Raw genomic sequence first — 19,647 nt, 5'->3', positions numbered from 1 at the left:
ATAAAATTGTGCCATAAAAAGTTCCATATTTTCCTCTGAGATATAATGTTGAGGTGTTAAGTAGCAGAACACAATTATATAATAAACAATTAGGTATAGTATAAGTTCCTCTAGTAAATAATACAGCAATTGAAGTGTGTACATGTAGAAGAAGATACCATGAATCGTCCCACAGAGGGGAAATGTACATTCTGCATTTCACCTATCCTAGTGTTAGGAGCAGTGGGCTGCCATATGTACTGCCCGGGTATCAGTGTCGTCAAAGGTGCCTTGCTCAGGGACACATCGGTTGCACTTGGTCTTTCGGGGACTCGTACCGGTGACCTTCCGTTTCCCAAACCATGTCCATGGTGATATCTGCACTCTGGCTGACTGAGTAAGAAGTGAAAAAGAGTGATGTACTGTAACGTTAATCTTATAGCTAGTAAACATGGAGTAACCAAGGCAAGGCAAGTTTATTTATATAGCACCTTTCAACACAAAGCAATTCAAGGTGCTTTACAAAAATGAAAGACATTCAGACAAAGGCATTTAAAAACAGTAAAAGATAATAAAAGAAACATTAAAAGAAAAAATACATGAATAAAAAGTACATGAATAAAAAGTTACAGTGCAGTTTAAGATATGAATAGTTCACACAGAAGTTCCACTTTACTGATGAACACAACAGCTCAGTTTAAATTAAAAGCAGCGACAAAAAGATAAACCACACTAAGTCAATACCCTTATATGTTAGTATGTATACAGAACATGACTACAAATTATTCTAAGATGTAACGTTAACCCTTCATACCTCAGTCTACTTTCAAGACACTAAAATAACGTATTCCAATTTTTATTTTGTTTTCGCGCGTGGAATTATACCGGCTCTCGTTTCAGTACACATAACAACGGAACCATAGCAACGGAACTGACAGGCAACGGAACTGACAGGCAACAGTCAGAAACATGACTCTTACACTCTTTACGTCACAAACAAAGATGGTGGATGAGAATAGATCTATAAAACAATAAGCAATGTGCCAGAATCAAGGTGAGACTATCCGCATCCTTTAAAACTCTACGCACATTCGTTTCACCGAAATAAGTAAACGACTGTATTTGAGTGAGTTAAGGCATTAGTTTGCTTCATTAAAGGGTGTTAATGAATAAGTGTTCTCCAGTGCCTTTTGTCCGCTTTAAAGGGGACCTATCATGCAAAATGCACTTTTGTACGTCTTTTATACATGAATATGTGTCCCCGGTGTTCCAGGGAACTCACCAAGTGTCAGAAAACACAACCCTCTCTCTTTTCCTCCATACCCAAATCTCTAAAAACGGGGCTGCAACGGATCTGATACAGACTGATCCAGATTTGAATTATTTTCTACGTCACAGAAGTGGTGCTCCGCTTAGTGGTCAATTCTCCACCTATCAGGGGAATGTGGGGTTGGGCCACGGCCGGCCATTGCCGCTCGAAAGCGCAGGAGACGCTGTAGTACATATGCCAGGCCTGTAAGTGGCGCTGTAGTCTTTCACAAAAGCAGCGAAGAAGACTTCCCGCGCATGGTTTCCATGGTTGCCATGGTTGCCCTTCTGTTTATTCTCCGCTGTGGCTCTTTTTCTCCCTCCTCGAGGCAAGCGTTTGCTCCCGCTGCTGTAATTCAATGCAATCCCTCCCTCGCTGTAATTCTCTCCGGTAGTCCACCAGCAGATGACAAACACCCACCTCTCCGCCTCTTCCAAGGAACGAGGGGACCGTGCGGCAGAGTTTCAGTTAGATTTTTTTTCGCCGGTCAACATGTCCGTTAAAGTTTAAATCTTCTGGACAAAGTCAGAAAAGTGCCGGTCAAAGGTCTTCTTTGTTATTTATTGAGCTTTAAAACAAATGAATAATGACTCTATATAATCATATAAGAATAAAACACGGAGGATGGAGATCTCTTTTTCTCCCCCTCTTCTCCCCGCTGCAGCCCAGCAGCTGATCTCAAAGCACGCTCCCCTCTCCTGCAGGGGGGCGTGGTGCAGCTCACAGAATCAGCCCCCTGCAAAAACAGGGCTGGAAAGAGCAAATAGAGCGAAATGAGGCATGGCTAAAATGCAGGATCTGTTTGGTATTTTGAAAAAAAAACTGTTTATATACTTTATATAGGTATGGCCCTACAATATATTGTTCAAATATAGCATGATATGTCCCTTTTAAGGTATTATTAAGGTAGGGTTAATGTTGCTCTCAATGTGCACCAGATTGATGCTTTTAACTTCAATATTTAAAAAAATATTAGAGGAGGCGACGACCCCCCTAAAGGATGTTCGGTCCACCCTCTACTTGTAAAACAATAGCACTTTACCCCTGTACCCCCCCCCCCCCCCCCCCCCAACAACTCCTGGGCAATGCCCCGGATCTCCTACAAACCTAAATCCTGACTGGCATGCAAATTGAACACAAAAGAAATGGATATACTAGATTGAAAGATACACGACTCGTATGGACATTGTTTTATTGTCTGGAACATGCATCAGAACAAAGGTCTCCCGTTCCCATCCCTCAGTGGCTTGAGTATAGATTAGGTTAAATAGTCACTACAGGTAGAGTCGAGAAAATAGGCAGTGTAAAGCAGGTAGGAGTCATGAGGAATATTGTCATGTCTGTCTATGGGGATCAACTGTGCTGCTGAGGCAGAAAGAAAGTCAGAAAGAACCAAAATAGTTGTTGATGCCGTAAGAAAGTTTCTGACAATGGTGAATTGCTCCTGCTGACTTGAGCCAGCCATTCTTTCTTCCGCTCTGTGTCAGTGGGGAAACCTTACATTTGTACTCCTTTCTCTGAGCAATTGGAGCATCCCCCGGCAGCACAGCAAATCATGAGGGAGACTATATGCCAGGACAACACAGAGGAAAAGGCACAGACAAACTGCATGCATGCTATTCAATGTTCATTGAATTCCATTTATTTACAATGGATGTTGCTAAAACAACACATGTAACATCATCATCATGCTGCTGCTGCTAGTCCTTTGACTCATTGTGCTGTCAGTTGACAATCATTGATAGGCACCTGTGGGTCTCCTGTCCTTTCTGAAAGTCATAAAGATTACATTAGTCCTTTAGATGATGGATTACTGAAACCACCATGAATTAAAGTAATGGTAGAAATGTATCTAATCAGAATTTTGAAACCTTCCTCCCGTCCCTCTAAATATATCAATAAACATTATGAAGTGATGCTCCTGACTACCATACAGGTTTAAGAATTCAAAGCAATAGGCAACAGGCTCTTTAACCAAGGCAACGTTAGCCTAACATGTATATGTTAACAGGTAGCTGTTCACACTGTCTATTTTCTACTTTGTGTAATGCTATTTTAATTCTATTTAAGATGTTTACATTTTCGATTGTTTAATTCTAGTCTTTTAACTGTCTAATGTACAATGCCTTGTCTTTTGCTAATGCAGCGTAAACATTTCCCCAATTGGTATCAATAAAGTACTTCTTTTTTTATCTTAATCCTCAAATAATAGCAAATGTTACTTTAAAAAACAAAACAAAACATTGATGTAACTACATAGACATATCGATATGTTGTATAAATATTGCAAATCAAAACCTTTATTGACCACTAATGACCAAAAATTGCATTTCTATCCTGTTATTTATGCATTCAAATCGTGATTCAAATTGCCCGCCACAAACTTCAGATTCATATAGCACCTGAGTATGACCCGCCCTATTGCCCGCCCGTAAGTTCTAATATTACACTAGATAGTAAACTAGAATGCTTTTCAGCCATAAACCTTGAACAATTAAATGCAATGATTCTCTCTTCTAAACCATCAACGTGCATGTTAGACCCAATTTCAACTAAGCTGTTGAAGGAAGTTTTTCCATTAATTAGCACTTCTTTATTAAATATTATGAATATGTCTTTATTACCAGGCTATGTTCCACAATCATTCAAAGTAGCAGTGATAAAACCGCTTCTTAAAAAGCACAACCTCGATCCAGAGGTTTTAGCCAACTATAGACCTATTTCTAATCTTCCGTTCCTCTCAACAATTATTGAGAAAGCGGTCGCAAAACAGCTGTGTGATTACTTAAAAAACAATGATTTATTTGAAGATTTTCAGTCTGGCTTTAGAACACATCATAGCACAGAGACAGCTCTGGTTAAAGTCACAAATGACATTCTAATAGCCTCAGACTAGGGACTTGTCTCTATTCTTGTTTTGCTCGATCTCAGTGCTGCATTGGATACTATCGACAATGATATCCTATTGCAAAGACTAGAGCACTTAGTTGGCATACAGGGAACTGCTTTAAGCTGGTTTAGGTCCTATCTATCTGAACGCTCTCAGTTTGTACGTGTTAACGATGAATCTTCCACGCAAACCAAAGTTAGCCATGGAGTGCCACAGGGCTCAGTGCTCGGACCTATTTTGTTCACATTATATATGCTTCCGTTAGGCAATATTATAAGGAATCATTCTGTAAACTTTCATTGTTATGCAGATGATATTCAACTATATTTATCAATTAAGCCTGATGAAATTATTCATCTAAATAAAATTCAAGACTGCCTCAAGGACTTAAAAACGTGGATGACCTTAAACTTTTTGATGTTAAACACGACCAAAACTGAAGTTATTGTACTTGGCCCGAAGAATCTACGAAACAAATTATCTAAAGATATACTAACTATGGATGGCATTAATTTGGCCTCCAGTGAGACTGTAAGGAATCTTGGTGTTATATTTGATCAGGATTTATCCTTTAACGCCCACATAAAATCAATTTCAAGGACCGCCTACTTCCATCTACGTAACATTGCAAAAATCAGGCATATCTTGCCTCAAAACGATGCAGAGAAACTAGTCCATGCATTTGTTACTTCTCGGCTGGATTATTGTAACTCTTTATTATCAGGGAGTACCAAGAAGTCAGTCAAGTCGCTTCAGCTGATTCAAAATGCTGCAGCTCGTGTACTAACCAGAGTTAGGAGAAGGGACCACATTCCTCCTGTTCTGGCTGCCTTACACTGGCTCCCTATAGAACACAGGATAGAATGTAAAATTCTTCTTCTCGCCTACAAAGCCCTTAATGGGCAGGCGCCATCTTACCTTCAATAACTCATTATACCCTACTGTCCTACTAGGGCATTGCGTTCCAAGAATGCAGGGTTGTTGGTTGTTCCTAGAGTCTCTGAAAGTACAATGGGAGCCAGAGCCTTTTCTTATCAAGCTCCACATTTGTGGAATCAGCTTCCAGTTTGTGTTCGGGCGGCAGACACCCTATCCGTTTTTAAGAGTGCGCTTAAGACCTTCCTTTTTGATAAAGCTTATAGTTAGGGCTGATTAGATTCAGCCCCTAGTTTTGCTGATATAGGCTTAGTTTGTCGGGGGACACCTTACTTCTTCTTCTCTCTGTCTGTACCTGTGTCCTCTCATGTTCCGATTAACCCAGCTTCCCCAAATGTCTTTCTTTTTGGTGTCTATATACGCCGGGATCCGGAGTCATGGATGATCCTGCGGTTCTGTGTCCTGGATCGCGAGCCCTGGATGGATATCCTCATGGATTCATCTTCCTATTATACACACATGCATTTCCAAACATTTGGACTACCTATGTTGCAAATGTATTATCTTTTCAATTTACACACGGCATCTATTGCACGTCTGTCCGTCCTGGGAGAGGGATCCCTCCTCTGTTGCTCTCCCTGAGGTTTCTCCCATGTTCCCTTTAAACTGTGGGTTTTCTCCGGAAGTTTTTCCTTGTACGATGTGAGGGTCTAAGGACAGAGGGTGTCGTATTGTCATACTGATATTCTGTACACACTGTGAAGACCACTGAGACAAATGTAACATTTGTGATATTGGGCTATATAAATAAACATTGATTGATTGATTCAAATCGTGATTCAAATGGCCCGCCACGAACTTCAGATTCATATAGCACCTGAGTATGTCCCGCCCTATTGGTGTATGATCAAATTTGATTTCTAATTTTATATAAAAGGAAATAAATTTACAGTTATTGTCAAACAGGAGTTAAATCAATTTCTCGCTTATTCTAAGAATGTATTGCCGATGAATGGGAGTCAACAGGATGATCTTGTACACACACTATATAACCCAGTGAATTGTGTCCCGTAAATGTCACCACCAGTGTAAACATAATTATGTAAATAACCCAATTTGTGTTCTCTGAAACGAAAAAAAAGGATATTAAATTGTTTTTGTTACTTTCGTTGCAGTGTCTTAAATGTAATTTAGGTGAACTTCTTGTTTTATTTAGAATTATTATTATTGCCTTTTGGGTTGCCGTACGGCCAATGCGTGACGTCATTGGTAAGCGTAACGGACCCCGAGCACATGTGGTACTGACACCCATAGATATATATAAACACTAGATGGCTCATGGGAGATTTTCCAGCGTAGCTGACTGGCCGCCATCTTGCTACAGTCAACAGTTACTCTGATTCGCGTTATGGTAGCTGTTGTAAGGTGAGTGATCTGCACAAAAATACTCTTAACTCGCTGAAATCTTGACTGATTTACAAACGGTTTGGTTTATTATAAACATTATTAGCATGGCTATGATACAGGATGCTTGGAAATGTTGAAATTGCAGCTTTTCTTTGTGTATGTGGTTGTATTTATTAGCTGGCTAATAACAAGAGGCTGTCAGTGAGACCTAGTATTACAAAGTTCACCCAGCAACTTTACACCAGTGGGAGAGGCAGAACTGCTCTTTCTTTTCAACATAACTTAAGTTACACATGATTTCTTCCAAGTGGTTTGGCTTGTTAAAAACATCTTGCATTATGATACAGGAATTTGCTGGCTTTGTGTTTACAGAAGTACCTGACTATGCCGGACTTTTGTGCAGCCTACGGATGTTCCAATCGCCGCTGTCTGCAAACAAGAACCCGTGGGATCACCACATATGTTTATGTTTGCTCAGTCTAATAAACCCATAACATGGTTGTGAAAGAATACCAAAGCTGAGGCTGGACGATGATTGATTGTTAGTGTGCCATGTGTCACTGTGTGTCTTATTGGTTTTGTGGTATACTGTATTTTATTTTATTGTGTGCAAGACACATTTAAAACAAATAACCTTGAACCTTGAAGCCCCATCTCTCCCCACCTGCTCCTGCTTCCTACATCCCCTCCACACCACACCAAGTTGTTCTTCTTAATAATAATAATACAATTATTTTGGGGGGCCGCCTTTCATAACACCCAAGGACACCTTACAGGGGCATAGGGGCAATATAGGGAACAATTTAAACAGTGGATTTTGTGATATATCAGCCGGGGTGAGTCAAGACAAACCACAAATGGACTACAGAAGGACATATGGTACAGTTTATATTATTCTTGGTCTTTTTTCACTAACATATTTCAAAGGTTCTGGATTTGTTTACAAATCTAGAAACTAAATACAAAACTAGGATGATATGAAGATCTCATGTCAAGAATAATTGTGATAAATTAGACAGAACTGGCCTGTCTGTGAGCACATTTTATGTTGGTTTGGTTCTTCTGATAAAGGTGTGAATATCTAAATAATATACCAACATATGCTATTGTCATTAGTTGTGTCCCTGTTCTTCAAGCTAAGGCATTGCTCAATTAACAACTCTTGGTTTACAGAGTGGTAACATGAGACCGATTTTTATATATAAAATATAAATGTATTTTAATTTTATAATTTATTTATAATTTATTTTAAATATTGACAATATAATAAAATAAATGGAAATATATACACCGGCAAATATTTAATATAAATACCTTGTGTGTGTGTATAGCTATTGCTTTATCTGATTAATGTTATTTTCATATGAAAGTCCATGATTATAAGTATGCAGTATCATAACTACATCTTTAATGTTTATAAAAAACCAAACCGTTTGAAAATCGGTTAAAAATTGAGCAAGCTATGGTTATTTAAATAGTAAACCATAATGTTATGAATGAGAGCACTGCCTGTAGCGTGATGGCGGCCAAGTGGCAACGTCGGTCTCCATTGGCCAGCAGCGCGTGTGAGCCATCTAGTGTTTATATATATCTATGCTGACACCGGCTCCCGTCGTTCGCGACCGGATACATCACTAGCTCACACATAACTCGAGCCCTGCATGTGGCGTCTCGTCGCTACGGTTCTCTCTGTGTTCCTGAGAAAGTGTGTGTGAGCTCCAGCTCTACTGATCCATCATCTGTGTGTCTGGATAAACCTCTGAACGGACTCTGTGCTCTTTTTTCTGGAGCGTTTACCTCGGACTATAGGAGCTAGCTTAGCATGCTAGCTGGAAACACGTTAGCAACACTAGTCAGATTGAGAGTTTGACGGAGAGAGAAACGGTGTGTTTAACGGAGTCTGCAGGGAAAGGTGATCTAGGAAACATGAGTAAAGTCCAAATGCTGCTGTCGTTGAAGAAGCAGCGAGTCACTGCTGCTGATTCTGAAGAGATATTTGCTCTGTTTGAACAAACACTATCAGAGCTCGAGGAGGAGCTGTTTCTTTCCAAAGAGGAGAACAAGAGACTCCAGAAACTACTGGACGCTGTTTTACAGCCTCAGCTTCGGATACACAGAGCAGGTATGTTCCCTTTACTCTTCATTAACACTTTACACTCTTCAGTAACACTTTATTATCGCATTAATAACCCTTTAGACTCTTTATCAGCACTTGCTGCAGGTAGTAGATCCTGAAGTAAAAGTACAAACACCACACTGTGAAAATACTAATAATAAGTTAAAGTACTGCATTCATATCTTTAAGTACAAGTATGTAAGTATTATGAGACAAATGTACTTAATTATAATAATAATAGTTTATCACGGAAGAGCAAACCTACCAAAATAAATATATTTAGAAAAATACATACATTGAATAATATGAAAACATTGAATAATATGCCATGTAATGTACTGATTTCAATATTAATATAAGACGGGAGTCGGAGGCTCATCATAGGTACAAGCTAGACTTTTATTTAGCATTAACACACATGTAAACACTTCAAGCCCGGGAAGCAAGACTGGGGTAAACGGGAAGTCCGGCTAACTCAAATGTCCGTGCGGAACAATACCCCAACCCATAGGTCCATGGGTGAATAATGTCAATCGCCACACAAGCCCCCCCAGAATTCACCCATGGTCAAACCTTCGCGCCTGGGAGGAAGTACCACCCGGCGCGTACGGACCACAGGGGCCGAGGAGGGCGGGGCCACAGGCGAGGGCAGGGGCGCCCACGAGGGCGAGGGCATCTCCACAGGGGGCGGGACATGGGAGGAGGCCCCGACGTGGGGGCAGAGCCAACTTCAACCAGTGTTAATTTTGGCAGCTGTTTTTGATTTAGTCTTTAGACCAAAATGGTTATTAGTTTTCGTCACATTTTAGTCATTTCTATCCTTCATAGTTTTAGTCTAGTTTTAGTCGACGAAAACTCAAAACGTTTTAGTCTAGTTTTGGTCGATGAAAAATTGCATTTTAGTCAACTTATAGGCAAAATGTTTTCTCTCTCTAAACCAATACAGGTTTCTGAAATCGGAATCAATGGGACAGCATCAACTGTTGACATTCGTAAAGCAACATTTCACTCTCTTAACACTTTACTTGTGTAATATCTAGGGATGGGTATCGTTACGGTTTTTTACAGTACTACTAGTCTTATCGATACTGCTTATCGATCCGGTACTTTAACGGTATTCTTCTATTTACTTTTTGTTATTTGTTAAAGGGAAAAACTAACAAATTGTTAATCGAATTAATTGCTTTATTTAAATGTGAAATAAATGAAATATATATAATGTTATTATATTGTACTGTACTTGAGTAAAATGTTGAGGTACTTGTACTTTACTGGAGTATTTAAATGTTTTGCTACTGTGTTCTTCTACTCCACTACATTTCAGAGCTACATGGTGTACTTTTACTCCACTACATGTATTTAATACCTTTAGTTACTTTACAGATCTGGATGAATGATGTGAAATATAATCAAGTGTTAAATCAGACTTTAGTTCCACCTGGAGTAAATCCACAAGCTACCCTGCAGTATACAAAGTCATTCAAACTAGCTGCACCTTTACCAGCTTTGAGAACACTTTTATGATCAATCATTATAAAACATATCATATATATTATTCTGAAATGGAGAAAACGAGTTAAGGATGTCGAAAATTGTGCATTTCTCCGACTGAATATGACGCCTTTTGGCCGGCTGTTTGGACAGACTACTCTACTCGTGTCAATGCGCTAACGAGAAAACACTAATGGCAAACGAGCTTTGTCCACATCGAGCCTTGTAGAATGTCTCTATACTTTTGAATGCTCCGTCCCCGGCAGATCTCTGTGTGCCGCTGCAGCGTGTCTGTTAGGCCCTGCCCCCCGCACACAGAGAGACACAGGGAGATCGCTCTTCTGGAGTGAAGAGAGCAGAAATAATGATATTGCAAGTAGGGGTGGGCGATATTGAAAAATATGTTATCACGATATTTTCAAGCAGTATCACGATAGACGATATATATCACGATATTTTTTCATGTCGGTTATTATGGATATTTTTCATGTTACTTAACAGTACAAGCACCTACAAGGTAACAGAAACTAAAACAAAAAGGAGTAACAGACCAAAATAGCATTTCAAGCTGGTTTTATTTCAGAAATGAATCCGTGAATGAACAAGTGAGCAGTGAACATCAATAAACATGAAAAGGAGGGTAAAACATAACTAAGTAAAACATAAAACATCAATGAGGAAAAGTCAGTGCCAAACAATTAAAATGTAAACTTTAGAGTAGACTTGAAGTGTAATAAAATACTTTAGCATAACTGAAGGGAAAAACATAAAACGCCACCGCGTCAGTTATGTCTTTCCACCGTTTGCTAGTCTTTCCATAAGGAGCCCCTTTATGAAATGCCTGCCCTATGGTAGTTTTGGTGCAGTCGCTGCGGTAGATTGTGCATTCACACGCGGGGGACCTTGCACTCTTACAGTCTCTGCATGCTCTTTCTGGTGCTTGCGTTTGAGGTGGTCTCGTAAGCCCGACGTGTTGCCATCTGTCGCTTTGAAATTTCCTTTTTTGCACATTTTGCAAATTACATTTGTTTGCTCCGTGTCTGTTGTGTTATATCCAAAATATTTCCATACCACAGACGTAGAGTTCTTTTTGGGGACTAAATCGAATTCTTCTACATCAGAATCTGACTCTCCGTCCATTATTGCTGTGTGTGCAGACTGCCAACAGTGTATTTTCCCTTGCTGCAAAGAAAGGGGGCGGGGACTTTGGGAGCGTGTCAAACAACTCGGACTGAACGAAAGCAGAGGTGCGCTGACATTGTGAAATCGATCGGGCTTGATATATGGTGAAATTAAAATCAGTAGGTGAGGCTGGGGGAGCGGGAGGGGAAGAGGCTCTCCGTCCGCTGTCATAGCCCCCTGCGCCGCGCACGGAGAGCCTCTTCCCCTCCCGCAATATATATATATATTTTTTTTATCACGATAGGACGATATCTCTGAAAAAGCATATCGTGGAGACCTAATATCGTCACGACGATATATATCGTCATATCGCCCACCCCTAATTGCAAGTTAGAAACGTAAGATGCATTTTGACAGACAAGACCGACAATTGGGGGAAAATATGCTGCATTTTGAATGTCCGATAGTCCACCATTAACACCTTAGTCCCGTCTCGTCAACGAAAACTAAATATACATTTCGTCAAAGTTTTCATTATCAAGAAACTATTTTTAGCTCGCCATCGTCTCATCTTAGTCATGTAAAATAGGTTGTTGACGAACATTTTTCGTCATAGTTTTCGTTGACAAAATTAACACTGACTCCAACGGCCTGGAAACGTCCACGTGAGCAGACTTAATCCGATCGACGGACACAGTCTCAGGCCTGCCACCAACGTCCACCACCAGGCATCTTGACCCTGTGTCGTATGACCCTGAATGGGCCGTTGTAAGGGGGCCGCGGTGGGCGTCGTGGCGAATAAAAACGAAATCCGCCGACCGTAATCTGGGGGACACCCGGAAAGCTGGGTTGCTGTGCTGCGACGTGTGGACGGGCTTGAATGTCCCGGCGGTCTCCAGCAGGGAGGAGCGCTGCCCGGCTGCAGACCAGGGCACAGTGGCGGCGGGGATGAATTCCCCGGGGACCCGCAGCGTCTGGCCATTGACGAGCTCTGCCAACGAGGACTGCAGGTCTTCTTTGGGGGCACACCTGAGGCCGAGCATAATCCACGGGAGTTTATCCACCCAATCTGTCGTGCAGTGACGCCTTCATGGATCGGTGAAACCGCTCACACAATCCATTAGCCTGGGGGTGATATGCGGTGGTGCGGTGCAGCTTGACCCCCAAACCCACAGCAACCGCGTTCCACAGCTCCTAGGTGAACTGAGAACCGCGGTCAGAGGAGAGGTCAGACGGAGTCCCGAAGTGCCCCACCCACGTGCCGATGAAAGCGCGGGTGACGTCGGAAGCCAACGTCCTGTCCACCATCGTAAACAGGTAGGTGAAACCATGAGAGGGGGGAAACGGACCTACGATGTCGACATTGACATGGTCAAACCTCCCCTCGGGAACCACAAAAAGTCCAAAAGGTGCCCTAGTATGGTGGTGGACCTTAGCACGTTGACAGGCCACGCATGAGTTGACCCAGGACCTCACGTCCTTCTTAAGCCCCTGCCACACCAACTTCAGCGACACCAACTTCACGGTCGGAAAAATTGTGACTGGCGGTCGAGGCTGGCCCGCGGAGATGTCACACCACAGCTTCGCCCGAGTCACCGACCGTGACCTCCTCCAAGCGTAATCCTGTGACCAAGACCTTGAGGGTCTGGACCCCGTGGTCAGCTGCCTGGTCAGCGCCCATGCGGAGGTAATCGAGGCCCAGCTGCACAGCTCTGATGACCGCTCTGGAGAGGCAGTCTGCGACCACGTTAGCCTTGCCAGCGATGTGTCGTTATTTCCGTGGTGTACTCGGAGATGTACGAAAGCTGGCATTGCTGTCGGGCAGACCACGGCTCGGCCGCTTTGGACATGCAGAAAGTCAGTGGCTTGTGATCCACGAACGTCGCAAACTCCTGGCCTTCCAGCAGGAAACGGAAATGGCGAACCGCCAAATGGAGACGAAGGAGTTCCCTGTCGAAAGCTCTGTACTTGGGTTAGTAGGGTTGTAATGTATGTATACATACATACATACAGAATATATATTCTGAGAGAGATATACATACGGAGCCCTGGAGGGTTCATAGAGAGAAAACTATAGACTATAGCACTACATCGAGATTAAGATTAAACACATTTCTTTCACTTGGGAATACACATATAACTATGGAGAACCAGATGTGTGTAAATTACTGTTCGTATTAGTATATATTAACACTACTGTAAGCAAGAGTTATTTGTAGTGATTCCTTGACAAAGTATTGTGTGGCCCACAAACCCCCAGTGATTTTCCTATTTGGCCCACTTGCTAATGAAGTTGAATAGCCCTGCCCTAAAGGTTCATAGAGAGAAAAAAAAGTTTCTCGTTCGCACGAGAAACTTACCGGTGCACCAAGTAGGAAGTGGAGCACAGACGAGACAACCGTTTCATTGCAGACGGTTATGTTTATGTGGAGAAATGGCAGTGCATACATTATTTGAGATATATTTCAAACTCGGACTTCATTTAGGGACATTTTGGCCAGGGGTTTAGAGCTATTTGTTTAAGCACCGGATTCGCTAATACCTTTCGACATCTGAAACATATACAAGTATGGCATTCATAGGGGGAAATGTGTGTGTGTTCATTACAGTAGCTATATATGCCTGTGTAAAACTGCTACTCGTTGGGGCATTTCCGCGATTGGTTGCTGTTGAAGCGAGGTGATATACTCCAATATTATTATTTGTTGTTGTGCAACTAAATATTGAATAATCTCAACCATATCTGTGTTTATGTTTTATTGATCTCTCTCTCTCTGTGTTAACAGTTAAAGTTGGTGAACCATTAATTGCACTAACATCCTCGTGAAGCTGACTGAGAGAAGCCCAGAGTGTGCAATGCTGTCATCAAGGCAAAAGGGGGCTGCTTTGAAGAATCTAGAATAAAAAATCACACTTTTTTGTTAACTAGATAATTCCATATGTGTTCTTTCATAGTTTTGATGTCTTCAGTATTAATCTACAAAGTAGAAACACATTAAAATAAACAAAATCAATTGAATGAGAAGGTGTCCAAACTTTTGACTGGTACTGTATATAAAAAACAAACATATTTTAATATTTAGCAGGTTCCCTCATCCCTCATGTATACAAGCAGAACTTTAAACATGTACAGCAGTAAAATGCAACATTCCAAACAATCAAGAAACATCATAAATGAAACACTGACGAGGAACATTTTACTGCACCATCATTACTGTGACATAAGAGGGTGCCGTAAAATGTTCTGATAATACTTGCATACTTTTACTTAAATAAGGTTTAAATTAGGGCTGTGCAATTAACCGTATTTTAATCTATTACGATTTTGGCTTGCAACGATTATGAAAACAACGTCATCGAAAAAAAAACTATTCTTTTGCTGCATTCCCTTTCGCAATGATGCTCTCAATGTGTCTTGCGTTATACATCCTGCCCCCCCCCCCCCCCCCTCCCTAAAAGCCCTCAGCCAGGTTGTGTTGTGACTTGCAGTCTGTTTAATAAATCCATATAAACACGTCACAAGGGAAGCTTTAGTTGCCATGTCTTTATCCTCCGGTCTCTAGCGTACAGTCAACTTTTACTAACTATCAATATTTACCAGACATAATTGTGATTATGATTTTTGCCATAATCGAGCAGCCCTAGTTTGAATGCAGGATTTTCATTTGTAACAGTATTTTCATTCTATAATGTAGGCGTAGTGCAGGGCTATTCAATTGGCGGGCCAAATCTGGCCCGGGGGGATATTTGCTGGCCCTTTGAGTATAATGTTAAAAAGTAAGAGAGTAAGAGTGCCTTTATTCCAGCGAGGGTGTTACTTTGAGAGATAGAGGTCATGTCGGTCATTATCTCGTGACCTCTTTAAGTGTAGTTCATACCCTGTCAGGATATGAACCACCTAACAGGACTTAACTGTATTATCCTGAGGAGGGCCTTTTTGCACTTCCGCTCACCCCTAATAATTGCGGAAGAGACTATGGGCCTCTCTTCTCTGGAAACTGTAATTCAATAACATACCTAATTATATTGACTAGGTCCAAGACTGATATAACAGTGTGTTTCCTGTTTCCTGCAGATGTCCAGCAGCTGGTGGTGGTTAAAGAAGAGCCTTTCCCTGACCAGCAGGAGTGGAGCTCCAGTCTGGACCAGGAGAACCCAGAGCCCCCCCCACACATCAAGCAGGAACAGGAGGAACTCAGGATCAGTCAGGAGGGAGAGCCGCTTCAGGAGCTGGAGGAGGCTGATATCACCAAGTCCACTTTCACTCCTGACCCTGTGAAGAGTGAAGATGATAAAGAGAAATCTCAGTCCTCACAGCCTCATCAAAGACAAACTGATCACATGGAAACAGAAGCTGATGGAGATGACTGTCGAGGACCAGAACCAGCCAGGGACTCGGATCCAGAGAGCAGTTTACAACCAAAGACTGAGGACGACACTGGAGACTCTTCTAAAGACACTGATGACTCTTCTGAACCTGACGCTGAACACAGTGCTGATTGGAAGGAGACCAGAGAACCTGCCTCAGGCTCAAACTCACTGAAAAATAGACAAGAATCTTTCAGTGATCCCCGACGTAGTGCTGAAAAGAAACCATTCAGCTGCTCAGTCTGTAAGAAAGCTTTTAGACATAGAAGAGATCTAAATCAACACATGAGAATCCACATAGGAGAGAAATCATTCAAATGCTCAGTCTGTGAGAAAGCTATTTCACGGAAGGAAAATTTAAAGACACACATGAGAGTCCACACAGGAGAGAAACCATTCAAATGCTCAGTCTGTGAGAAAACTTTTTCACGGCGTGGAAGTTTAAAGACACACATGAGAGTCCACACAGGAGAGAAAGCATTCAAATGCTCAGTCTGTGAGAATGCTTTTTCACGGAAGGAAAATTTAAAGACACACATGAGAGTCCACACAGGAGAGAAAACACACATCTGCTCAGTCTGTAAGAAAGCTTTTTCACACAGTGGAAGTTTAAAGGAACACATGAGAGTCCACACAGGAGAGAAACCATTCAAATGCTCAGTCTGTAACAAAGCTTTTGCCATGAATATGAATTTAAAGACACACATGATAGTCCACACAGGAGAGAAACCACACATCTGCTCAGTCTGTAAGAAAGCTTTTGCACAGAGTGGAAGTTTAAAGGCACACATGAGAGTCCACACAGGAGAGAAACCATTCAAATGCTCAGTCTGTAAGAAAGCTTTTGCCGTGAATATGAAATTAAAGACACACATGAGAGTCCACACAGGAGAGAAAACACACATCTAATCAGTCTGTTTGTGACAAAAGATCTAAATGGCGTAATCATTTCAAAAGGCACAATTGTGTTGGTCGTCAGTCCTCACAGCTTAATGAAATTTAAACTGAGGATAACAGAGAGGCAGCCTCCAATCAGCAGCTCAGCTGAACACATGGAATCAGAAGCTGATGGAGAGGACAATGAATAAGTTTTATGACAGTTCACACGTGAGAGGAATCTTTCTGACTGGATTAACATTGTTGTACAACATCCATATAAGACTTAAATGAACTCCATCTTTATCAACATAAGTGGACAATATGTTTAATGTTTTTGTCATTCTGATGTATACGTTAACCACTGACTGTTGATGAACCATTTTATTTGGATTGAGGGCTCCAAGTTTTCATATAGAGATATAGGATGATTTAATGTATTGTTCTTTATTTCTAAATGTTTTGTATCATTGCTATCCTGTTAATGAGCCCTGTTTTACATAAATGTTAACAAAACTGAACTCCTCCTCATCGGCTCCAAATCCACCCTCAGTAAAACCCCCAACCTCACACTGACCATCGATGGCACCCCTGTTTCCCCCTCAACCCAGGCACGCAACCTCGGGGTTATATTCGATCCCACCCTCTCCCTTGACTCCCACATCCGCCAAGTTGTCAAAATCTCATTTTTCCATCTCCGCAACATTGCCAAAATCCGTCCCTATCTTACCCGCCCCGCAGCTGAGCGACTCATTCACGCCTTCATCTCCTCCCGCCTCGACTACTGTAACTCCCTCCTATACGGCATCAGCTCCACCTCCCTCAGTAGACTCCAGCGTGTTCAGAACGCAGCCGCCAGACTTCTCACCCACACTAAATCATGGCACCATATCACCCCGGTCCTCAAAGAACTACACTGGCTTCCCGTTACTCACCGCATCAACTACAAACTCCTGGTCCTTACCTATAAAGCCCTCCACCATCTGGCCCCCCCGTACCTCACTGACCTTCTCATCCCCTACCATCCTCCCCGGACCCTCAGATCCACCTCGGCCGGCCTGCTTTCCACCCCCATTGGCAATCTCCGGAGCTTTGGAGACAGAGCCTTCTCTGTGGCCGCCCCAAAGCTCTGGAACTCCCTCCCCCAAGACCTCCGTGAGTCAGAGTCCCTCACTCTGTTCCAGTCCCGCCTCAAAACCCATCTTTTCACCTCTCTCTATCCGTAAAACACCCCCCCACTCATTTTCGACCTCCTCCTGACTGCCACTGTGTTTTGTTTTGTTGTTTTTGTTGTTTTTCTTAGTCTGCTGTCTACCTGCCCCAGTCTATCTACCCCTCCTCCCTCATATTGTAAAGGGTCTTTGGGTACTATAAAAGCGCTATATAAATCCAATATATTATTATTATTATTAAAACATAAGTGTTTTTGCTTCTGTAACTGTAAGGGAATACATTTTCCTATTTTGTGTCCTGATGACCTAATGCCGATACATGTAATACGTTACTCCCTAAGCCTGTTTTCATCCATCTGCAACCGATTCGCTAATAATCAAAAATGTTAATTTCTTTGACCCCTTGAATCGTCTATTTCTTATTTAATAATCGTTACATCTCCTCAGGACCAAGTTCCCATGTCCTGCCTTTCACCTGCTGATCACCCACTGCTCATTTAAGGTGGACTGACCTTTACAATGAACCAGCTAGTCTTAGTGTCTTAATGCAAACGTTTTTGTAAAGTGACGCTAGACCGAAAACGTGCTGTTGGGCTGTGTGCTCTCTGCAGGACGGTGTCTGTACTCAAAGATTGTTTATGGTATGAGAGCTTCACTCTGTTTTTCTTGTCCAAACGACGCCAACAGAGCGATACGTCTTCTTTCCAGCAGATGGCATAAATGTTACATCATCCAGTTCAACTGTCATCCACATATTAATGATTAAAAACAGCAATGTGTGAGATATGGCTGGTAATTGACTCACAATTTCAACAGAATGTGAAGAGGTTACAGTCTTGCGGTTATGTCCAAGATGTTGTCTTTTGTTGTTGTAAGAGATAATAGGGATTGATGTAGAAAATAACCAGAAGATAATCTGGATAGAGCCTTCAAAGAACCAGAAAGGGTTTTGAAGATTATCAGGGATATAGAAATATTACAAATGATTATACTTTTTGCAGTGTTATCATCTAAATACCAAATGTAAAAGTACTTATTTATTAATAAATCATATTTGTTATTATGTATTTATCAATTTGTTCATCACCTTAATATTCAAGCTGATAAAGTTGGAGCTATTTTTAATAACATTATTGGCTATGATGCTTGGTAGTTTATGTTTTGTTGAAATACGAAATAATTCACGAGATGATTTTATTTTGTATAAAAATCTGAATCTGTAAAATAAGCTGTAAAATAAAATTGTGCCATAAAAAGTTCCATATTTTCCTCTGAGATATAATGTTGAGGTGTTAAGTAGCAGAAAACAATTATATAATAAACAATTAGGTATAGTATAAGTTCCTCGAGTAAATAATACAGCAATTGAAGTGTGTACATGTAGAAGAATATACCATGAATCGTCCCACAGAGGGGAAATGTACATTCTGCATTTCACCTATCCTAGTGTTGGGAGCAGTGGGCTGCCATATGTACTGCCCGGGTATCAGTGTCGTCAAAGGTGCCTTGCTCAGGGACATATCGGTTGCACTTGGTCTTTCGGGGACTCGTACCGGTGACCTTCCGTTTCCCAAGCCATGTCCCTATGGACTTCGGTGCTGGACGAAGTATTCCTGGATCACATCGGTTACCCATTGAGGATGTTTGAACCTAAGCCAATACAGTGCAGACAATGTTGTACGTTTGGTCACAGTTCTTTGGTCTGAAGACATGCCTTGGTGATTTGTGGCAAATATAGGGATAAGTTGTGCAGCGGTAGAAACTGAGAAGGAACCATAGTATAGTCAGTGTGGGGGGAATCACAAAGCATGGCGATCAGATTGTCCAAAGAGAGAGATTAAAATAACCAAGAATAGTTCCAACAAAACAATGCATGAGGAAGAAGAACCAAAGCAAGGGAAGTGTTGGAGCCATAATATATCTTGGTTGTTTTAATTGTATCTGCACAAGCTGAATGTATAATGCAGTTCCAACATTGAACACAGGATGGAGCATTCAACTTATGAGTGCATATAAGTAATCACCGGGTGATAAGATTCAG

General features: G+C 41.6%; 1 protein-coding gene across 1 annotated transcript; it reads left to right on the top strand.

Annotated features, from left to right (window-relative positions):
• The first annotated feature begins 8,337 nt into the window (after positions 1-8,337).
• On the top strand, positions 8,338-16,684 carry LOC139434665 (zinc finger protein 664-like). Its single transcript, XM_071204555.1, has 2 exons — positions 8,338-8,583; positions 15,266-16,684. Exons 1-2 carry the CDS (start codon positions 8,388-8,390, stop codon positions 16,465-16,467), a joined length of 1,398 nt encoding a protein of 465 aa, XP_071060656.1. The 5' UTR covers positions 8,338-8,387; the 3' UTR covers positions 16,468-16,684.
• Positions 16,685-19,647: the final 2,963 nt, after the last annotated feature.

This window comes from Pseudochaenichthys georgianus, chromosome 10 (assembly GCF_902827115.2).
Source record: "Pseudochaenichthys georgianus chromosome 10, fPseGeo1.2, whole genome shotgun sequence".
In the NCBI taxonomy this organism is placed as follows: Eukaryota; Metazoa; Chordata; class Actinopteri; order Perciformes; family Channichthyidae; genus Pseudochaenichthys; species Pseudochaenichthys georgianus.
Note: the sequence above shows the minus strand (reverse complement) of the source record. Positions and strands in the feature narration are given on the sequence as shown.

Bases quoted from the DNA above. Each gene is read 5' to 3' on its own strand.
- LOC139434665 (XM_071204555.1), top strand. From the start codon at position 8,388: ATGAGTAAAGTCCAAATGCTGCTGTCGTTGAAGAAGCAGCGAGTCACT. The intron at 8,584-15,265 runs GTATGTTCCCTT...TGTTTCCTGCAG, and splicing joins GCTTCGGATACACAGAGCAG to ATGTCCAGCAGCTGGTGGTG.